This window comes from Tursiops truncatus, chromosome X (assembly GCF_011762595.2).
Source record: "Tursiops truncatus isolate mTurTru1 chromosome X, mTurTru1.mat.Y, whole genome shotgun sequence".
NCBI lineage: Eukaryota > Metazoa > Chordata > Mammalia > Artiodactyla > Delphinidae > Tursiops > Tursiops truncatus.
This window is the reverse complement of record NC_047055.1, coordinates 25,118,151-25,138,311: the sequence shown is the minus strand read 5'-3', so window position 1 is coordinate 25,138,311 and position 20,161 is coordinate 25,118,151. Positions and strand designations below refer to the sequence as shown.

At 38.2% G+C, this 20,161-nt stretch overlaps 1 protein-coding gene across 12 annotated transcripts in view; it reads right to left on the bottom strand.

The window, feature by feature from the left end:
- THOC2 (THO complex subunit 2) overlaps nucleotides 1-20,161 on the bottom strand; it is a 103,701-nt gene that overhangs the window by 57,165 nt on the left and 26,375 nt on the right. For 7 of the 12 annotated variants that reach the window (XM_033850014.2, XM_073799097.1, XM_073799098.1 and 4 more), the window contains exons 7-10: nucleotides 19,892-20,025; nucleotides 11,131-11,297; nucleotides 7,991-8,041; nucleotides 1,068-1,160 (exon numbers count right to left, since the gene is read on the bottom strand). In XM_033850014.2, coding sequence (XP_033705905.1) covers nucleotides 1,068-1,160; nucleotides 7,991-8,041; nucleotides 11,131-11,297; nucleotides 19,892-20,025 — 445 coding nt within the window. Of the gene's footprint in view, nucleotides 1-1,067; nucleotides 1,161-4,016; nucleotides 7,811-7,990; nucleotides 8,042-11,130; nucleotides 11,298-19,891; nucleotides 20,026-20,161 lie in introns of those variants that run through there. The other 5 variants (XM_019949475.3, XM_019949477.3, XM_019949479.3 and 2 more) reach the window with 2 other exon arrangements.

Here is a 20,161-nt window from a genome sequence, read left to right as displayed (position 1 = left end):
TTTCTCCTACATACCACCCGAGGCTCCAACCACTCTGAGCTTCCTGCTGTTCCCCTAAGGTGATAGTGAAGCCTTTTCAAACCTCCTGCCTTTATATTAGGTTAATTCTACCTACAAAGCTTCCCACCTTTTAAGCCTGGCCAACACCTACTCATCTATCAAGTTCCCAGTTCAACATCAGTAGTTTGGAAAAGCCTTCCAGAATCCCCCCAAGACAGAGATGGTCACTATCTATTCTGGGCCCTCACAGCACTTTGTGAATACTTCCAATAAAGTACTTATTGTATAATGCAAAATGTTTTCTCCCTTGCTAGACTATGACTGCTTCCAAGGTAGTGATCAAGTTTCATTCAACTCTGTAACCACAATATGCAATGACAGGCAAGGAAGTGATTTCAAAGGCGGTGAAGATGATGTCAGCTTTGGACAGTTCATAGATATCCTAATGCACAACTTAATAAAACAGGAATTTCTATGTTACAAACCTAGAGTTTTCAAATTGACAGGCTAAGCTGTTGCTAAACTAGAGATCATAAATCATAATCACATACACACTCCTCTAAATCCTAGATCCAGCAATAAAAGCACAATACCAGTCATTTATTATCCAGTAAAAACACAAAAGAAGCCATTTTTTTAAAGTATATGAAAAGTTCCCCATTCATACTGAATGCCTAAAATTAACATGTGGGTGAGAAGGAAGAACTATTTAGGTAATCTCATATTTCCCCTAATTTGTGTATAATACTGAAGTCTAAAACCACATTGATTAGAACTTGGCCTCGCTCTCCATGAGGTATGCCTTGACGACAATTAAGAACTTTAACTTCATAGCCAACCTTGAATTCTGTAACGGTGACAAAAGGTATTTCATTTCCATGGTTCCAATGAACTAAATTCATTTGCTTTATAAGGTAAACACAAAGCAGTAATGCAATAGGGCTTCAAAAATTAAGACTTGAGAGCCTAGAACCAATCTTGGAGTGCTATATATGGCTGCCTACTCCTCTTCCCCACCCCTGGGACGAACAACCAAATATTCTTAGCAGCCCACTGGACGGACTTACATGTACATAAAGATCATCTAAATCAATAAGATTAAATTGTAGAAGTACTGCTGCAACTCTGTACAAAGATGAAGGAGTCTCTCCATTTGGTTCCTTGAAAAACAAAAGAAAAGTTTCCATTTAGTGCCTAAAGTACAACTAAAATCATATCCATTTATCTACCAATAATTAAGAACAATTACATCAAATAACTCTAGGTCAACAATAAGCTTCATTGCTCTTCCTGATCATAAATAACATCCAAATTCAGGACAAAGATATTTATGTGAATATCCCTTTTCACACTAGCACATCTGATGAACACAAGGAAAGCAGTTTCAAAAATGGACACATTTTACAATACATGCTGATATTTGAATAAAATCTGAAACTTGAACAGAATGAGATTTTATACTGCATAATATCTATTTTGGGTTTCTGTTTATATGTGTGTTTTCTTAACTTGGTTTTTCAAGTACTTCTCAGTGGAGATGCAGATAGACAAGACTGACAAATCTGGAAGTACGGAACCATCTGTGTCTGCTTTATACTTTTCTTCCTATTCTTTTATTTCTTGGGGTTTATGCTAAGTATATCTGCTTGCCAGCTGACTTCCCCTTCAAAACAGGTGTCTATACTTAATACACATGAATAATTCAACATTTTAAACAAGGAATGGTCAATTCCAGGTCAGCCCTATGGACCCTACGGAGAAACAGAAGGATCTTTGAATGCTATCAAGAAAACTTTTTCCTAATTTTTAAACTGCTTGGGGTCAGATGAATAGAAGAATGACGTGAGGACAACTAGCAATTATTAAATGGCAAAATGCAAATAAAAAGCAAACAGTGACAATACACTATGTTCTGCTTCTACTCAACACTGAAAATGAGATCTTTGTAAGTAAGCGCCCCCCACAATTGTGATAGGTGTTATGTACATAATATATGAAGCTAACGAAACTAATAGATATCATATAAAAAAGGCATTGTTTCACTGTAATTTTTAAGACAGATAAGTCTTCAACTTAGCAATAGTTTGATTCTAAATGTTTTTTAAACGGTTATTTAGTATCAAAACATTTTCCCGTTAAAAACAAATGGTGGTCACACTTTTGAAGCAAACCCACAAAAGCTCACTACCTGACTTGAATCCACCAGGAATATTCTCATTTTTCCCATTATCTCTGTTTAAATGAGTCACAAGAAGCCCCTGACTCTCAGGACAAATGTCAACTCCCGTAAACTGATCTTCATATTGCTCTGCACAATCCCTGTTCTGTCCTATCCTACCTATCCATAGCCTTCTTAAAAAACTTCCATGGAATCCTCTGGAATTCATGATCCATCCTCAGCAAAACCCCATATATCCTGAACCTCTCCTCTAAATATATCCTCTAAACCCCTCCTCCCCCCTTCACCTTGACACTTGAACAAAGACTAGACTCACTAGGAACACCACTCCCACTGTAACCCAGTCAAGTGGTGGCTCTTTTCCCCAGACCCCTCACACTACTAGGCCTGGAGATGGGGTATGAATCATCTCTGCTTTTTATAGTTGTTTTCAGACTATTCTCCCTCCATGCTCCCTAAAGCTCAGCCAGCTCTGAATTTCCTATCACTCACTATCCCTCACTATTGCTGTGATCTAGTTTCATCTGTGATCTAGTTTCATTCTGCTGTGGTCAAAGAAGATATTTTGTATGATTTCAATGTTACAAATGTATTGAGACTTGTTTTGTGGTCTAATATAAGGTCTATCCTGGAGGATGTTCCATGTGTACTCAGGAAGAATGTGTAATCTATTGTTGTTGGGTGGAGTGTTCTATATATGTCTGTTAAGTCTAACTGGTTTACAGTGTTGTTCAAGTCCTCTATTTCCTTATTGATCTTTTGTCTAGTTGTTCTATCCATTAATGAGAGTAAGGTATGGAAATATCCAACAGTTATTGTAGAACTGTCTATTTCTCCTTTCAATTCTGTTAATCTTTGCTTCATATATTTTAAGGCTCTGTTTGGTGCATATACATTTATTAACTGTTGTGTGTTACGTTCTTGATAGGTTGACCCTTTTATCAATACATAATGCCTTTTGTTATCTATTATAAAAAATTTTGTCTTAAAGTCTATATAGCCACCCCAGCTCTCTCCTGGATACTATTTGCACGGGGTATCTATTTCCATACTTTCGCTTTCAACATATTTATATCTTTGGATCTTAAAGTAAGTTTCTTATAGATAACATATAGTTGAATCATGCTTTTTTTTTCCCTCTCATTTTATTACAATGAATTTTAACAGTACAGAAAAGTCACGTGACCTTGGTGGGTCTGGATCATGCTTTTTTATACATTCTGCCAAACTCTGCTTTTTAATTATAAAGTTTAACCCATTTACATTTAAATAATTAGTGACAAAGAAGGACTTCCACCATTTTGTTATTTGTTTTCTATATGTCTTATATTATTTTTTGTTTCTCATTTCCTCCATTACTGTCTTTTTTTGTAGTGTGCCATTTTGATTCCCTTCTCCTTTCCTCTTCTATTTATTTTTTAAAGTATTTTCTTAGTGGTTGGTTATCTTGAGTCTTACAATTAACATTTTAAACTTATAATAACCTATTTTGAATTAGTATCAATTTAGCTTCATTTTTTTTTTGGCCACATGGCATGTGGGATCTGAGTTCCCTGACCAAGGATCGAACTCGCTTCCCCGGCACTGGAAGCACAGCATCTTAACTACTGGACCACCAGGGAAGTCCAAACTTAGCTTCAATATTATACAAAAACTCTGCACCTATAAATCTCTATCCCTCCCCCTTTTATAGTGTTATACATTGTGTGCCAATCAGATTTATAATTGTTGTTTTATTCCTTTGTCTTTTAAATCATATAAGTAAAAAGGAGGAGTTACAAACCAAAAAATACAGTAATACTGGCTTTTATATTTACTATATAAATATAAAGTTTACCTATAAAGTTTCCTTTACCGGTGTTCTTTATTTCTTCACATGACTTCAAGTTACTGCTTAGTGTCCTTTCATTTCAGCCCAAAGGACTCCCTTTAGCATTTCTTGTAGAGTAGGTCTACCAGCAACGAACTCCCCCAGCTTTTGTTTACCGCAGAATATCATAATCTCTCATTTTTGAGGGATAGTTTTGTTGGATATAGAATTCTTGGTTTCATTCTTTCAGCATTTTATATATGCCATCCCACTGCCTTCTGAAGAGAAATCAGCTGTCAATCTCATTGAGGATCTCTTGTATGCAATGGGTCACATCTGTTTTGCTGCTTTCAAGATTCTCTTTGTCTTTCAACATTTGACTATAATGTGTCTCAGTGTGGTCTCTGGTGAGTTTATCCCTCTTGGTGTTCCTAGAGTCTCTTAGATGTGTAGATTCATATTTTTCATCAAATTTGGGAAGGTTCCGACCATTACTTTCTCAAATACACTTTCTGTCCTTTTCTCCCTCTCCTCTGCCTCTGGGACTCCATAATGTACATATTGGTACACGTTTTTGGGGGGGGTTTTCTGGCCGCCTGCACAGCTTGCAGGATCTTAGTTCCCCAATCAGGGACTGAACCCAGGACCATGGCAGTGAAAGTGCCAAGTCCTAACCACTGAACCGCCAGGGAACTCCCCACATATGGTGTCCCATATAGTGCCAAGTGCCAAGTCCTAACCACTGAACCGCCAGGGAACTCCCCACATATGGTGTCCCATATAGGACACCATCAAGTGTATTGGTACACTTGATGGTGTCCTATAGGTCTCTGTTCATTTTTCTTCATTCTTTTCTGTTTCTGCTCCTTTCAACCTCAATTAACTTATCAAGTTGTCTAATTGTTTCTTCAGCCTTCTCAAATCTGCTGTTGTACCCATCTAGTGAATTTTCATTTCAGTTATCACACCTTTTAGCTCCAGAATTTGTTTGGTTCCTTTTTTTTAAAAATAATTTCTGTATTTTTTATTGATATTCTCTGTCTGGTGAGACAGTGCTTTCCTGGTTTTCTTTAGTTCTTTTCCCATGGTTTCCTATAGATAATAAGCATATTTAGGACTGTTGATTTAAATTATTTATCTAGTATGTCCATTGCCTGGGCTTCCTCAGGGACAGTTTCTATTAATTTCCTTTTTCTTATGAATGACCCTTACTTTGTTTCTTTGCGTAACTCATCATTTCTTGCAGAAAACTGAACATTTTGAATACTGTGTGGCAACTCTGAAAATCAGATTCTGCCCCCTCTATGGGCTTTGTTGATGCTGCTTACTGTGGTTTATTGTTGTTTGTTTAGTGACTTCTCTAAACTCATTTTGTAAAGTCTATACTATTATTGTGTGTGGCCACTGAAACCTGTTTCTTTTTAGCTTAGTGGTCAGCTAGTGTTTTGCATTTCTTAAAGGCCTGAAGAGAAAAAAGAAAAAAATACTCTTCCAGTCTTTGCACATTGGCTCTATGTTAGGGCACTCCTCAACACTTAGCTGGGCCATTTACAATTCTGCCTTAGTCTTCACTTCCTGCTTGTGTAGAGCCTGAAGGCCAGCCAGAGGAAAAAGCTTAGGGTCTTCTCAGCCCTTTTCTGAGCATGCATCCAGTTCTGGGCATGTGCTTGGCCTTTTTTTCTTCTGATTCCATGGTACATACAGAACTTTTCTAAAGCCCTTATTCCCCTGTGTATCTCCTTATCCAACTTCTTCCTTCCCAGGTTTTCAGTCTCTCTATTGCTTGTCTGACTGTTGTCTCTTACTCCAGACTGCTAAAGCCAATAGTTGTGTCTTCAAATGTTTTTGGCAAAAGCCACCCCAGGGCTTCCCTGGTGGCGCAGTGGTTGAGAGTCCGCCTGCCTATGCAGGGGACACGGGTTCGTGCCCCGGTCCGGGAAGATCCCACATGCCACGGAGCAGCTGGGCCCGTGAGCCATAGCCGCTGAGCCTGCGTGTCCGGAGCCTGTGCTCCGCAACGGGAGAGGCCACAACAGTGAGAGACCCGCATACCGCAAAAAAAATAAAATAAAATAAAAAAATAAAAATAAAAAGCCACCCCAGCCCTAGGAATGCTCCCAATCAGGCAAAAAAAAAGACAGGCCCTTGCACCAGTCCTTCAGGTAGCAGCCAGATAGGCTGAATTCTTTGTAAACAATTCTTTATATCCTCTGGCATTAGCAATCTGTACTAGGAGTGCAGGCTTCTATCTTCACAGCCACCATCAATCTGGGTGTGAGGGATAGTAGGCAGGCAATTTAAAATATCACAGTACTCTCTTACCCCAAACAGCAGCTTCTTTCTTCACCAAACCTTTCCTTAGTTGTTTTATGTTTTTACTAAATTCCAGAGTTCTGTAAAAGTCGATTCAGTTTTTTGCCAGTTCATTAGTTGTTTTCATGAAGGGACAGAGCTCTGGAGTTCTCTACTCTGCCACTTTTACTTATGTCCTATTGTTGTCATCTGTGGACTCCTGGGTCACTGCCCTTCACTTAGCAATGAATGATCTTAGCTTCTGATTCACTTTCACTTTCTCCAACTCTATTCCTTTCTTAATTTTTGGAGATTTTCAAATACACGTTAGTGATTCTTCCATCATCTTGGTCTCTCAGTTCCTTGAATCCCACTCTTCCAAAGATCTCCTGTACCCTACCTCAGCCATTCACTCCATATCCTGAACTTTAATATTACCAATAGCTACAACTCCTCAAAGTACTAATTTCACATATCCACCCTTAAGTGGGTCCTTAATGCTGCTGGCCAATCATACTCTATTTCTCTTGTCCATTCACTCTCCCACTCTCTTACACAACTATTTCCTACTTTCTCTCCTAAGCTCCAATACCTCCTTTCTCATCCTCTCTCTCAGTTGATGACCTTGCTTTCTATTTCAGCACGAAAACTGGAGCAATCAATAGGACTTCTATAAATTCTCACCATCAGATCTACCCACCTACCAACAACTGTACCCACATACGCTGCCTTTCCACCTGTTATTACTCTATGCTCCTATTTAAACTCCATCCATCACTTATGCCATAAACTGCATTCTCTCTACCCTACTCAAGAACACTGATCCAATAATTCTCTCCTCTTTCTCCTACATCACCAGTTTTCCTTTCTATGCAATCATTCCCATCAGCATATAAATGTATTCTCTCTCCCATCTTCAAAAAAAAAAATCTTGAGTTCACTTCCTCTACCAGCTATCACCCCATTTGTCTGTGCCTCTTTGTAGCAACTCTTTTACAGAGTTGTCTGTTCTCATCGTCTCCAATACCACTCTCCCCATTCTCTCTCTTAACACCACCCAAACTCTACAAATATGGCTAGCTCTGACCTCCCTGCTGATAAATCCAATGACCATTTTTTAGTCCTCATCTTAAATGACCTATCAGAGATATTTAACGGAATTGATCATTCCTTCTTCTATTTAGCTTCCAAGATGCTATATTCTTTTTGTTTTCCTCTTTCCTTATATGTATGTGTTCCTTCTATACCTCCTTTGCTGGTTCCTCCTCTTCTCCCAGGCCCTTTAACATCAGAGTGCCCCAAGGCTCAGCCCTTGGTTCTCTTATGTCTCTATATCCAACTTGATGATTTCATCCAGTATCACAACTTTAAATATCATCTATGTGCTTTTGGCACCCACATTTCTATTTCTAGCCCAGTCCTTTCTCTAGAACACCAGATCCAAATATCCAGTTATTGGAACTTCCCTGGTGGCACAGTGGTTAAGAATCTGCCTGCAATGCAGGGGACACGGGTTCAAGCCCTGGTCCGGGAAGATCCCACATGCCGCGGAGCAACTAAGCCTGTGCGCCACAACTACTGAGCCTGTGCTCTAGAGCCCGCGAGCCACAACTACTGAAGCCCGTGTGCCTAGAGCCCATGCTCCGCAACAAGAGAAGCCACCGTAATGAGAAGCCCACGCACCACAGTGAAGAGTAGCCCCCGCTCACCGCAACTAGAGAAAGCCAGCACGCAGCAACGAAGACCCAATGCAGCCAAAACTAAAATAAACAAATAAATAAGTTTATAAAAAAAATATCCAGTTATTTACTCAACATCTCCACTTGGATATCTAAATCTTTAACAGGTATCTCAAACTTAACATGCCCAAAACTGAATTCCTGATTCCTACCCACAACACTCTACCTGGCACATAAGAGGTACTCAGTCAATATTTCTTAAATGAATAAATGTGGGGTTATAATGGTGCCTGACCATGGTACTATTACTGTGTTTTGAATCCAGAAATCAAGGGTGAGAGTCATCATCTCCTTCCTCTTTCCTGTGGCAAGACAACTCCAGCCAAGTTTGTCTTTCAATACCCTCATACTTTCTAGTTAGTCCTTTCTTCCTGCCCTTTGTGCTGACCTTCATGCTGTCCCTAAACCCTCTATTGTAGCGATCCCTGTTAGGAGAATCAAACAGACATACCTGCCCAATTTTCCAAACTGGTCATGTGCCCTAAAACTGTTTACATCTGTACCACCCTTCCAAGTCAAAACATCCAGTATAGCTGACCCCAGGTTGAAGCCAGAATTAAAATCACTCTCACTGACTTCATAGCAGAAATAATTACCTTTGCCTAGAAGTCCTAAGCATTAAGGGAAAAAATTAAAAGAAGCCTGTTAATCCAAATAATTTCCAACTGGTGAAAACATGGGTTATGGTCAGTGGGAGTAAACATTTTCAGATAGTGATGGGGAGGGGGGAGTGGAGTTAGGCAAGGGACCAATACACAGGGTGAGCACACACGCCTAGGAGCCAATTCCCCAGGTTACATGCCCTAAGCAGTTTTTTATTTTCATGGCTTTTCCTACTTTACCTCCCAAGACCACAAATTACCTAAAATCCCTGACATTTCTTCCCCTGCCCGCAGTGGTCCTTAAGACTGCAGATTCTCAAAACAAGATAGCTCAGGCAAGAGAAATAAGGGAATGGTGTTATACAGAGCAATACAAGGGTTACTCTTTCCAATAATAGGTCACTTCTAAATCAAATGTTTCTTGGCTGGGTATTTCTTATATAAGACAAAGGCCCCATTATCTACTAAAAAAAGGATCATTCTAACATTGGTCAACCCCCATGGATATTTTAATTCAGCTCAAAAAGTGTTACCATTATGAGGAATATTTTCATGTAAAAATTTTTAATTCTGAAACTCACATTCAACTAACAATACTTGATATTAAGCAGTAGGTCATCCATATTCACTGCAATATGCTCTGAAAACCTCAGTCTGCAAAGCCCTAACCTATATTCTAATTAATCGTGCCCAAGTTAAATTTCAGCTACCCTGTCACTTCAGCAGTCGGCTTCATGTTCTCAAACCCAAAACAATCAAGGTGCCTCTTAAAATGTGATGAAACACTTGAACTTCTCTTTCTCTGTACTAAGAGCAGACTCCCTGGCTACTGGTAGGAATAGGAACATCTGCCATCACTAATTTTTGAACCAAGGTGAAATGCTCTTGCCCCAAAACCCTGCCATTCATCTTGTTTGGTATCACAAAGCTATATGCTTTTAGTTCTGATCTAATTTCTCTTCTGGAGCATTCCAGAGAAATGGAAAACTGAAGATAAGCAAAGGCAGTAGGTGGTATATATTTGAGAATCCTAAAAGAAAACTGTCTTACTATCCTGAACTTGAGCTCCAGAGGACAGGAATAGACACTCTTCACCAGAGTATCCTCAATGCTTAGCAAAGCAACAACATACCCTAAAAACTCAATAAATGAGTATTTCTTGACTAGTTGAATATCCCAGGCAGGTAGACAAATTAGGAAAGCTATACCAAAAAGGCAACAGAGGCCTTATTACATTAAAATCCTCCATGCTATCAAGAGAGTTATCTTCCTAAAACATAGATAACTCATTTGTAGTAATTAGTGAACATTTACCATAGGCTAAGCAATAAATTAATCCAGAGAAATTAGTAAAATATAGACCATCCTAAATGACTAACAACCTAGCAAAGGAGACAGACATGGTTTATTCTAATATAACCTGATAAGTGCTAGAAGCCTGTGTCAAGTTTTATGAGAACAGAGTTTAAGAAGTGACTAATTATGCACGGGTGAAGTGCCCACCAAAACTTTATAGCACAAGTAGCACGTGATCTTAAAGAATAAATAAGAGTTTACAAGATGAAGAAAAGATAGGCGAGAGGGGGTGGGTAAGAACAGTTTTCTAGTTATAAAGAACTGCATGTAAACAGAGGTCTATACATAGCAATGCCCCCACCTAAGTTCAGGAAATGGCTAGTAACTGAATATGACTAGAATATGAGGTTTGAGGGAAAAAATCATTAAAGATGAGGCTAGAAAGAAAGAATGGGGCTAGATGGGGAAGAGCCTTTTCTGCCACATTTAAAAGTCTGAATTTCATCCTGCAGGTAATGGTTTTTAAACAGTGAGTCAATTCGATCTCTTTCAGAATGTAACAGTAGTTAATAATATGAAAGGTGGATTGAAAGAGAAATAATCAGAGGCATAGATTTGCAAGATAACTACTGTGGTGGTTTAAGTGAAAAATGATGTAAGATATGCCTCAAGAATTTATTCACATCCATAAAAAATTCCAATGGTAACTACCTGTACAATAAAATTCTAAGTCAACACAGTGTTCAAGGCCCTTGACAATCTAAAGTTATGCCAACCTTTCCAACCTCACTTCCTATCCTTTCTCTTCCCCACATCTTACAATCCAGCCACATGAGACTATGTACCATTTCTTCAATATGTTACGTACATTCACACTGCCACGTCTTCACTGACACACTATTTGTTACTTCTGCACAGACAACTCTCAACAAACTCCTACTCATCCTTCAAGGACCAGGTTTAAAAAAGGTTCTATCTGTGAAGTCTTCCCTGACTCCATCTCTCTCAAGGCAAAAATGTATTATGCTTTCTTCTAGGCTTTCACATCACATCATTCATACCACTAATGTAGTTTTTTCTATCCCCTCTGCTAGAATGGCTGAGCTAAAACCAGTCATTAAGAAATAAAATTCAAATTAAATTTTACATATAAAATCACAAAATTAACATACATACACACACACACACACACACACACATATTGTTCTTTACCTGGTAAAACTTGAATTTGAACCCAAGAATATGACACAGTGTTTGCGGTTCACACATACTCATGTAAGATTCTAATAAAGATATAAAGAAGTCATCGTGTTCTGGCCTGCATTCAAACACTTCTAAAATGACATCCAGAACTCTATTGGGATCCAGATTAAAGCATCCTGCAACAGATGGATATACACAAATTCAAAAGTGATTATACATAATCTCTAGAAAAGCCATTAACCTTCAGGGACAACATACATAAAATAAAAATGTTTTTAAAAACAACTTCTTTTACAAGTTTGCTTCCCCTGCCCCAGAGGGAAATCTTCATAATTTTCAAGGTCATCACGGCTACTCCCCACATGTTACAGATGAGAAATATGACTTGCCCAGGATTGCAAAGTGGGTTAATGACAGGGCTTAGGCTGGAGCCCAGGACCTGTGACACTAAGTCAAGTGAAATTTCTTCTATGCCACATCATCTCATCAGTTCTTGATTACTCACGCTAGTGAAAGAGATTCACATTTTTAATTCTTAGCAAAATATGAAAATCAAACAATACAAGTTAGGCAACTAAAGGTTTTTTTATGTTTTATGCAGAAGTGCTTGGAATGTTGACAAATGAGTTAAAAGTTCAGGTTCATGAAAGTAGAGCACGATTTTTATAATCATTTTTTAATTTATCTTACATATACAACAAAACGTAATTGTACATTCATAGTTTTGGGCAGCATTCTAAAGGAAAACAGGTATACTGCTAATACTAAAAAGATGAGAATACAAGGAGTTGGGGACAAAACACAAGCAAACAGAGAAGGAAGAAAACAATCTAGGTAGAGCAGGAAAGGGAAAGGAAAGAAGCACTTAATAGGTACCGATGGCTACTTATCCTTGCTAATCTCCTAGGGTAAGCTAAAAAGGGCCAACAGACATGAATTTAATAAACATTCCTATCAGCCACCCTACTATTAATACATTATTACCTCTATTTGCATTCAGCTTCAGCTGTTACCATAATTATATTATAGCACAGTCACATCATACGTGCATTTAATTTGAGAATGCAACCATTTACACACAGCAAAATAAACAAAAGAGAGAATTTAAATGATATAGTCAATTCCACCCACCATTCCTCTCAATATAATGTATGCTTATGACCCAGAGTGAGCATATCAATCGGCTGTTCCCTCAGTTTATATCAGTTCCCTCATGCCTTGTGCATCAAGTTGAATGGAATTCTAGTATTTTTAATTACGTATTTTTCATTAGGCATAGCCCTTAAATGCAAGCTAACCACTTCATCTGGGGCAAGCAAATAAACACTGATTTCTTCTAATGCTGGAGGAAAAAGAACAACTGTGTTAACTTAGGGAGAGACGTTAGGTCTAAACACTATACACCTTATGGATGACTTAGAGGATTTTTCAAAGAAAATTCTTATATATCCTATTAATGATTTCCAGAGTTACTTCTATTATCTCCACACTTAAGTATATTAAATGCTATAAAACTAATGTCTAATTTGCAGTATCTTAGCAATCACTTAGAAAACCAAACTCTCCAAATACAAGAAGTATTTCTTTCCTCTTTTTATGAAACGCAAAGTTAAGAATATATTTTCTTCCATTTCTCTCATACTAAGGAAAGAAAGGAACAACACAGTGATCATCTCTTACTGAAAAGAGCTCCAGGCTTTCATAAATTCTCCAAAGAGATGTTTACCTAAAGTTCTGGGAAGAAAACGTCTAAATATTTTTGCCTGTCCTTGCACCCCCAAAAAGTATGGCTTATGAATGTACAAGTGACTCCAAAATAGCAACTGGAATTTTTAAATGCTGCTGGTGGAAATAAAAAATGTAAAACAGTACGACTGCTTTGTAAAATTGGCAGTTTCCTTAAAAGTTAAACTTAACACCTACCATATGACCCAGCCATTTCATTCCTAGGTATTTACCTCAAGAGAAAAAATATCTATGTCCATACAAAGACTTGTACACAAATATTCACAGCAGCTTTATTTATAATAGGACACTGAAATAGCCATCAACATGTGAATGGATAAACAAACTGTAGTACAGTATATTTGTAGAATATACAGTGGAATACTACTCAACAATAACAAGGAAAGAACTACCAATACAAGCAACAACATGGATGAATTACAAAATAATTATGCTGAATGAAATAAGCCAGACCCCCCCAAAAAAACTCACTATATGATTCCATTTATAAAAGAATTATAGAAAATGAAAACTAATCTATAGTTTAGAAAGCAGATCATTGATTACCTGGGGAGGAGAAAAGAGGAAGTACGGGGGGGAATGAAATACAAATGGGCAAGAGGAAACTGGGGGGGGGGAGTGATAGAAATGTGAATTATCTAGATTGTGGTGATGTTTTCACAGGTGTATACATGTGTTAAAACTCAAACTGTACACTTCAAACATGCACATTTTATTGTATATCAATTATGCCTAGATAAAGCTGGGGAAAAAAAGCCACTGACAACAGATTATAGAAGTAGGATCTAGCAAATTCTCCAACCTTATAACTGCTCCTATATTTACTAAATATAAAAGTTTAATCAACTAAATAAAAATGAATAATGCTCTACTCTGTCAGAGAGGACAAAAGATACACTGAATACACTTTTGAAAAAATGGCTGGCTTATAATTACCCATTATGCTACATCCACAAAACTTGTGAATAAGGACTAGAACAGCAACATGTTACACGGAAATGTGTTTCATTCACATTGCTTTAAAGTTTGTATTTTCAATGTGCTACAATATGAACCATTGACATTACGTTTTGTTTAAACAGTATTATTCCATGAAGGCTATTTTAACAGTGATCTGTACAGTCAACTAACTACCAATTTCTTTCTAGAGGCAATTTAAGGTAGTAACCTACACAAAAAGGATGCAACTTTTATTTATAATAGATAACCTTTGTATCTTTCACAAAAGAAAAACTGGCTTAGGAATTTTCTATTATATGTCTCAGGTGCCATAAGTTAGTCCAATCAGTTGGAATGACCTATGCTACATAATATGGAAAAAGTAGCCAAACCAAGGACTTAGAAAACCATTTTTGAAACCTTAGAGATTTGCTAAATAACAGTTAAGCTATTTCACATACAAGATTTTAGTAACAATAAGTAAGCTTGAAATGTCCAAAATAATTTTTTTCTAATGGCAGCTGTGGTAGAACAGACACTCTTGTGCTCAAACATCTTAAAAAAGGCTTTTATCCAGCCCAAGCATCAACAGTCATGTGACCTTGAGACAGATCATAAGCCTAGCTCCCTACCTCTACCACCAGCTACATTAAGGAATATACACACACACATGCCTTTTGAGGAACAAACAGGGAACCATATCGGAAGCGGAAACATTTTTAAATGGTAGACTTGTAATGGCCATGGATTCATTCCTTCATTTAAATAAACATTAAATAACTACCCACTAAGTGCCAGGTGCTTGTGATACAGAGATTAATAAAATGCCTTCCCTACCCTTGAGGAGAGTTCACACCTTTTGGATGATACATCTTTGAAAAAATGCATTGAAAAGTAACTGAAGGCTCCCCAAAGATGGACAAGATGGCCAGTATATTAGAGCAAGTAATTGCAACTAGAGGCCAAAAATATGATAAAAGTGACAACGGTTCTTTTAGGAATAGGTCAAATTGAGATTCTTAACAGGAACAAAAAGGCCAAGGTAATATTGTAAACATGACTTGGAGAGATGTCCAGCCTGTACATTTCAGACAAGAAAACAGAATGATAGCGTCAACCATCATGTTCCTGACAGAATAAACCTTACAAGACAAAGAAAAACCATGTTTTGAACAAAAGGACATGATCTGGCTATGGCATGTAGAATTACTTTAGAAACAGGCTATACCATGGTCTCAATGTTTTTTGTACCCCCAAAATTCATATGTTGAAATTCTAATGCCCAATGTGATGGTATTAGGAAGTGGGGCCTTTGGAAGGTGAATAGGTCATAAGAGCATAGTCTCATGAATCAGATTAATGCCCTTTAAAAAGAGAGCTCCGTTGCCCCTTTTACCATGTGAGGATACAACAAGTTAGCGGTCTGCAACCCGGAAGAGGGCCCTCATGAGAACCCAACCATTCTGGCACTCTGATCTTGGACTTCCAGCCCCCAAAACCGTGAGAAGTACGTTTCTGTTGTTTATAAGCCCCCCAGTCTGTGGTATTTTGTTACAGAAGCCTGAATGGACTAAAACAGACTAATAACTTATGCTAGACTATTTCTAAGAAATAGTATTTGCAAAAAACTGCACATCTCAAGGCAAGAACCAGAGAGCCAAGATGCACCCAACAAAATAAAAGTATAATTGTAAAAACAACTACGCTTGAGAACACCAATCGCTGTCTTCTTTTTCATAGTAGAGATAAACAACTTCTTCATAACTAGTGTGTAGTAAAGAAACTCCAATAAAGCAAAACCTTAGGGAAAGGAAGCAGTCAACTGGTTTCCCTTTCCAAGGGATAGGAGAGAGTTGACTAAAAGATAAGACGCTTCAAGGCTTAATGGCTCTTATATCCATACTGATCCAACGACAAAATACTAAGTACACTCAAGATAATGTAGTCAAAGTGATTAAATGTCCCATAATCTACCAAAGAATAAAATCATTTGACTGGGGATTTTATTTTGTCTTTAATGTTTCTCTGGTCACTTAACAAGCAACCAAGAGGACTTGTGAGACTGAAGGAGGAGAGATTCTCACCCCACCCTTCCCCATCTCCAGCCAAATCTACAATCTTGGACACCAGGCAACAAATGAAGGTCCTGAGGTTTGGTGAAGAGGGCTCTGATTCTGGGTGAGAAGGAAAGGATCAGAGAGCCAAGGCCAAAAAGATCCTGGACCACTAAACCCAAAACCAGGAAGAACCATTTTCAGTCTCTAAAACCAAACTCGGAATTTCCCTGACGGTCCAGTGGATAAGACCACGGTCCCAATGCAGGGGGCCCGGGTTCGATCCCTGGTCAGGGAACTAGATCCCACATGCTGCAACTAAGAGCCCACATGCCGTAACTGAAGATCCCACACACAACAACAAAGATCCTGCACGTGGCAACGATCCCACGTGTCGCAACTAAGACCCAGCACAGCCAGCTAAATAAATAAATAAACAAACAAACAAACACACACAAGTAAGCTAGCTCCATGACTAATTTTTAGCCAGAACTTCTGATTTAGAGCAGCGATCAGCATACCATGGCCTATGGGTCAAATATATTCGATGTTTGTAAATAAAGTTGTGCTGGAACACAGACTCACTCATTTATTTACATGTTGTCCATGGCTGCTCTCACACTACAATGGCAAAAGTGAGTAGCTGCAACAAAAACCATGTGACCCAAAAGGAAAAAGATATTTACTATCTCATCCTTTACAGAAAAGGTTTGCTGACCACTAATTTAGAAGAAAGAAAAGAACACCTAGCTATTACTTTTTTGAAGGGCATTCAGAAGAGTAGGGTGCTTATAGTTTAGTTCAGCAATCAAAGGAGTCCATCTTTGGGAATTCCCTGGCGGTCCGGTGGTTAGGACTCTACGCCTTCACTGCCGAGGGCCCAGGTTCAATCCCTGGTCAGGGAACTAAGATCCCACAAGCCACGTGGCACGGCCAAAGAGTCCATCTCTGATATCCTTTCCTCTAATTTCTAAAAGATGCTTTTTGCCATCTTGATGCAGGGATCATTTGTGAGGCATCTATGATATGGCAGCTCAAGGGACTAATAATCACTATCCATTCCTGTTAAGTTTTTCAAGCTTACTGTCAGACAAACACCAGGCAGACTTATAATGGTTCCTATTCCTTGCTTTCTTGCAGTAAACAGCCCAAGGTTATCTGATAGGACATACTGTTTATTTAGGACATAAACATTTTGATGTGCCAGAATCTTTTAGGGAGCAAATGACTATCTTTTAACTATAGAATGATAAATAAGGATTTCTCCTGATCAGACCAAGTACCCTGAAATATAAGTGTATCTAAAATGCATGCCTCGGGACTTCCCTGGTGGCACAGTGGTTAAGAATCTGCCTGCCAATGCAGGGAACACGGGTTCAAGTCCTGGTCCAGGAAGATCCCACATGCCGCAGAACAACTAAGCCCATGTGCCACAACTACTGAGCCTGAGCTCTAGAGAGCCCACAAGCCACAACTACTGAGCCCACGTGCCACAAGTACTGAAGCCTGCGAGCCTAGAGCCCTTGCTCCACAAGAGAAGCCACCGCAATGAGAAGCCCGTGCACTGCAACGAAGAGTAGCCCCTGCTCGACACAACTAGAGAAAGCCCACGTGCAGCAACGAAGACCCAACGCAGCCAAATAAATAAATAAATTTATTTTTTAAATAATGCATGCCTCCCAAACCAGATATCAGTTCTGTCAATGGCTGGTGAAGGAGATCAGGCCTGAGATAGCTTTGTATAAGATATTATCTGTCTAGGTTGCTCCTAAAGAGAAAGCAATGGGAATAAACAAGAGGAAACTCATCCAAAGATGCCATGAAAAGCAGGATGCTATGTTAGTGAACTGCTCTGGACAGATGAGACAAGGCCTACCTGAAGTCTGCACTGAGGGGGAATCCGATAAATTCTAACTCTTAAAGAGTGAGTACTCACTGGAATTGAAGTTTTAACCTCAACTTTAATGTCAATGAAAAATTCCTTTCTCAGACAATGGGGGAGGAGGGAATCAGCTAGTCAAAGAGAAACAAACACTAAGCCAGGGAGATGAACTTTCTCAAATCCTCCATGTCAGGGAAAAAAGAGGCTAGGAATCACTATAAAGTCTACTAGAAAGCGGGAAACATTCATTCGTTTTTCAATGAGTATTTATCCAGCACCTACGTACCAGGCACTGAGGTTAGAGGTACTAAACAAAACAGACAAAAACCCTTGTCCTCATGGAGCTTACTTGCATTCCAGTGGGGGTGTGGCATAAAATACGGTGCACATTATATGGTGTTAAGTGCTCAGAAGAAAGACAGTGAACCACAGGGAGTGTCGGGGTGGGGGGTGGCCATATAAGGCTACACTGCGGAGGTGGCATTTGAGTGTTTCTGGGCTAGCGTGCTTTGGAGCACACCCGACGGACTAGAACAGAGGTTTAGCCCAAGAAATCAAATTGTTTATACTCATGGAATATCCATGTGAGTTATGAGCTTGCAGTTGTGACTGTCACACTGTTCTTCAGAGACAGTAACATAACCTGTTCTCTATGGGGACAAAGTTCAAGAAAAGAAAGTACACAGCATACATTTTTCCCAGTTAGATAAAAGCACACTTTCAAGAAAATCCCTCTTTGAAATGTTCCCAAAATAACAAAGGACTAAAAAAGTATAAACTCACAAGGACAAAAAAATAGAAGAAACAAGGCCAGACAAGAGATGTCAACAAATAAGCAGATAAAGTAAAAAAAAAAAAAAAAAAAGTGAGGACCTTATACAGCAGAGAATTTTTTTGTGGGGGATACCATCTTAAGAGAGTACATGGCAGGATATAAGGAAAGACAAACTTATAGCAAGGCAGTACTGACAAACATCTCAAACTAGATCAAAATTTTGCAGGAAAAATGTAGAGCCTACCCTGGAAAGAACAGAAAGGAAACCCTACAGGAGGATTTTTTTTTAATGGGTCACTGCTACACAGGTAAGCAAGAGCCCTGCAGCCTTAGGGGACTGCCAGTCTTGGTGTTAATTTGACAATGGAAGAAAGTAGCAAAGAGACTAAATCAGCTGCCAGAACTAGACTTACTTCAAAGAAAAGGGTAAATTTAAACTAAAAGCTCCTTACCTCTATACCTGTTGGCCACCAAAAGCTTAAGCTAAAAACAAAAATTACTGTAGTAAAACTGGTTTTATCTGGGTCCCCACTGGAGAAAGGGGATAAGGATTGGGACACCTCCTCTCTCTTTCTCATCCATAAATTTCAAAAACAGAGAAAGAACTGAGAATTGAGCATAAGCATCCTCTAAAATATAACCAGTGAAGCAGGAAATATGACTTTTCCAACAGGTCTCAAAACTTAAGACATCTAGGTGTTGCAAAATCTTCCCTGAGATAGCATAACACCTAACAAATAGCAAAAACTCTTTCCATTCTTGAAAAATCAGGAGTACCCTATTTTTCTATCATTCATTCCTCCTTTCTATAGAAGCCAACTATTTCCTCCAAATGCTCAATGCAAATAAAAAGAACAATGCTAAAGAAATTCTATTTAAAAGGTAGGGAAAGTAACACTTTCCTATTTGTTACACTTTTACAACATCTGCACTTACTTTAACAGACTGTTGTAAAAATAAAATAAAATGTGTATCAAAGTTGCTCGGTATTTTTAAAATCAAGTTCAAAAGAACTAAACATCTCCACGTTTCAAGAGTTCACCGAAGATTTTATTAAAGTTTCACATTTGCTTACTTATTTTCTGCCCTCCATAAAATTACTGGAAAATACTTAAAAATTAAAGATAGAAATACTAGAGAGCAGAAACTAATACAAACACAAAGGTAAGAGTAACAAGATTTCTTATAAATATCATCCCAAATTTTTTTATTACTGATAACAATCTTAAAAGTACAAGCTAGACACTTCTCTCGTTTCTTAACTTAAAAACAAAAAACTATAGGGAATGCACTAGTTTCGTCTTTATGGATATTCTTCAACAGTTAAAAAAATTTATCTTAGTAACATATAGTATATATAGATATACGTCTTACCTATTAAAGATTTGATATTTTCTAAGATTAAATCACTAGTAGTATTTCCAGATAAATCTTGCCCCAATTCAGCAATCAGCTTGGCATAACCTTCATTTTCTTCTCTTAACAAATTAAATTTTTGCTGCTTATAACTGAAATTAAACATCATAAAGCAGATAAAATTAATTTCAATTAACAAGCTTGCATAAGAGTATTGTATTCTTCTCACTGAATTTTCTTACTCTCTTATATAAAACAATCATAAGAACAGTTGTTGAAAGTTTACCT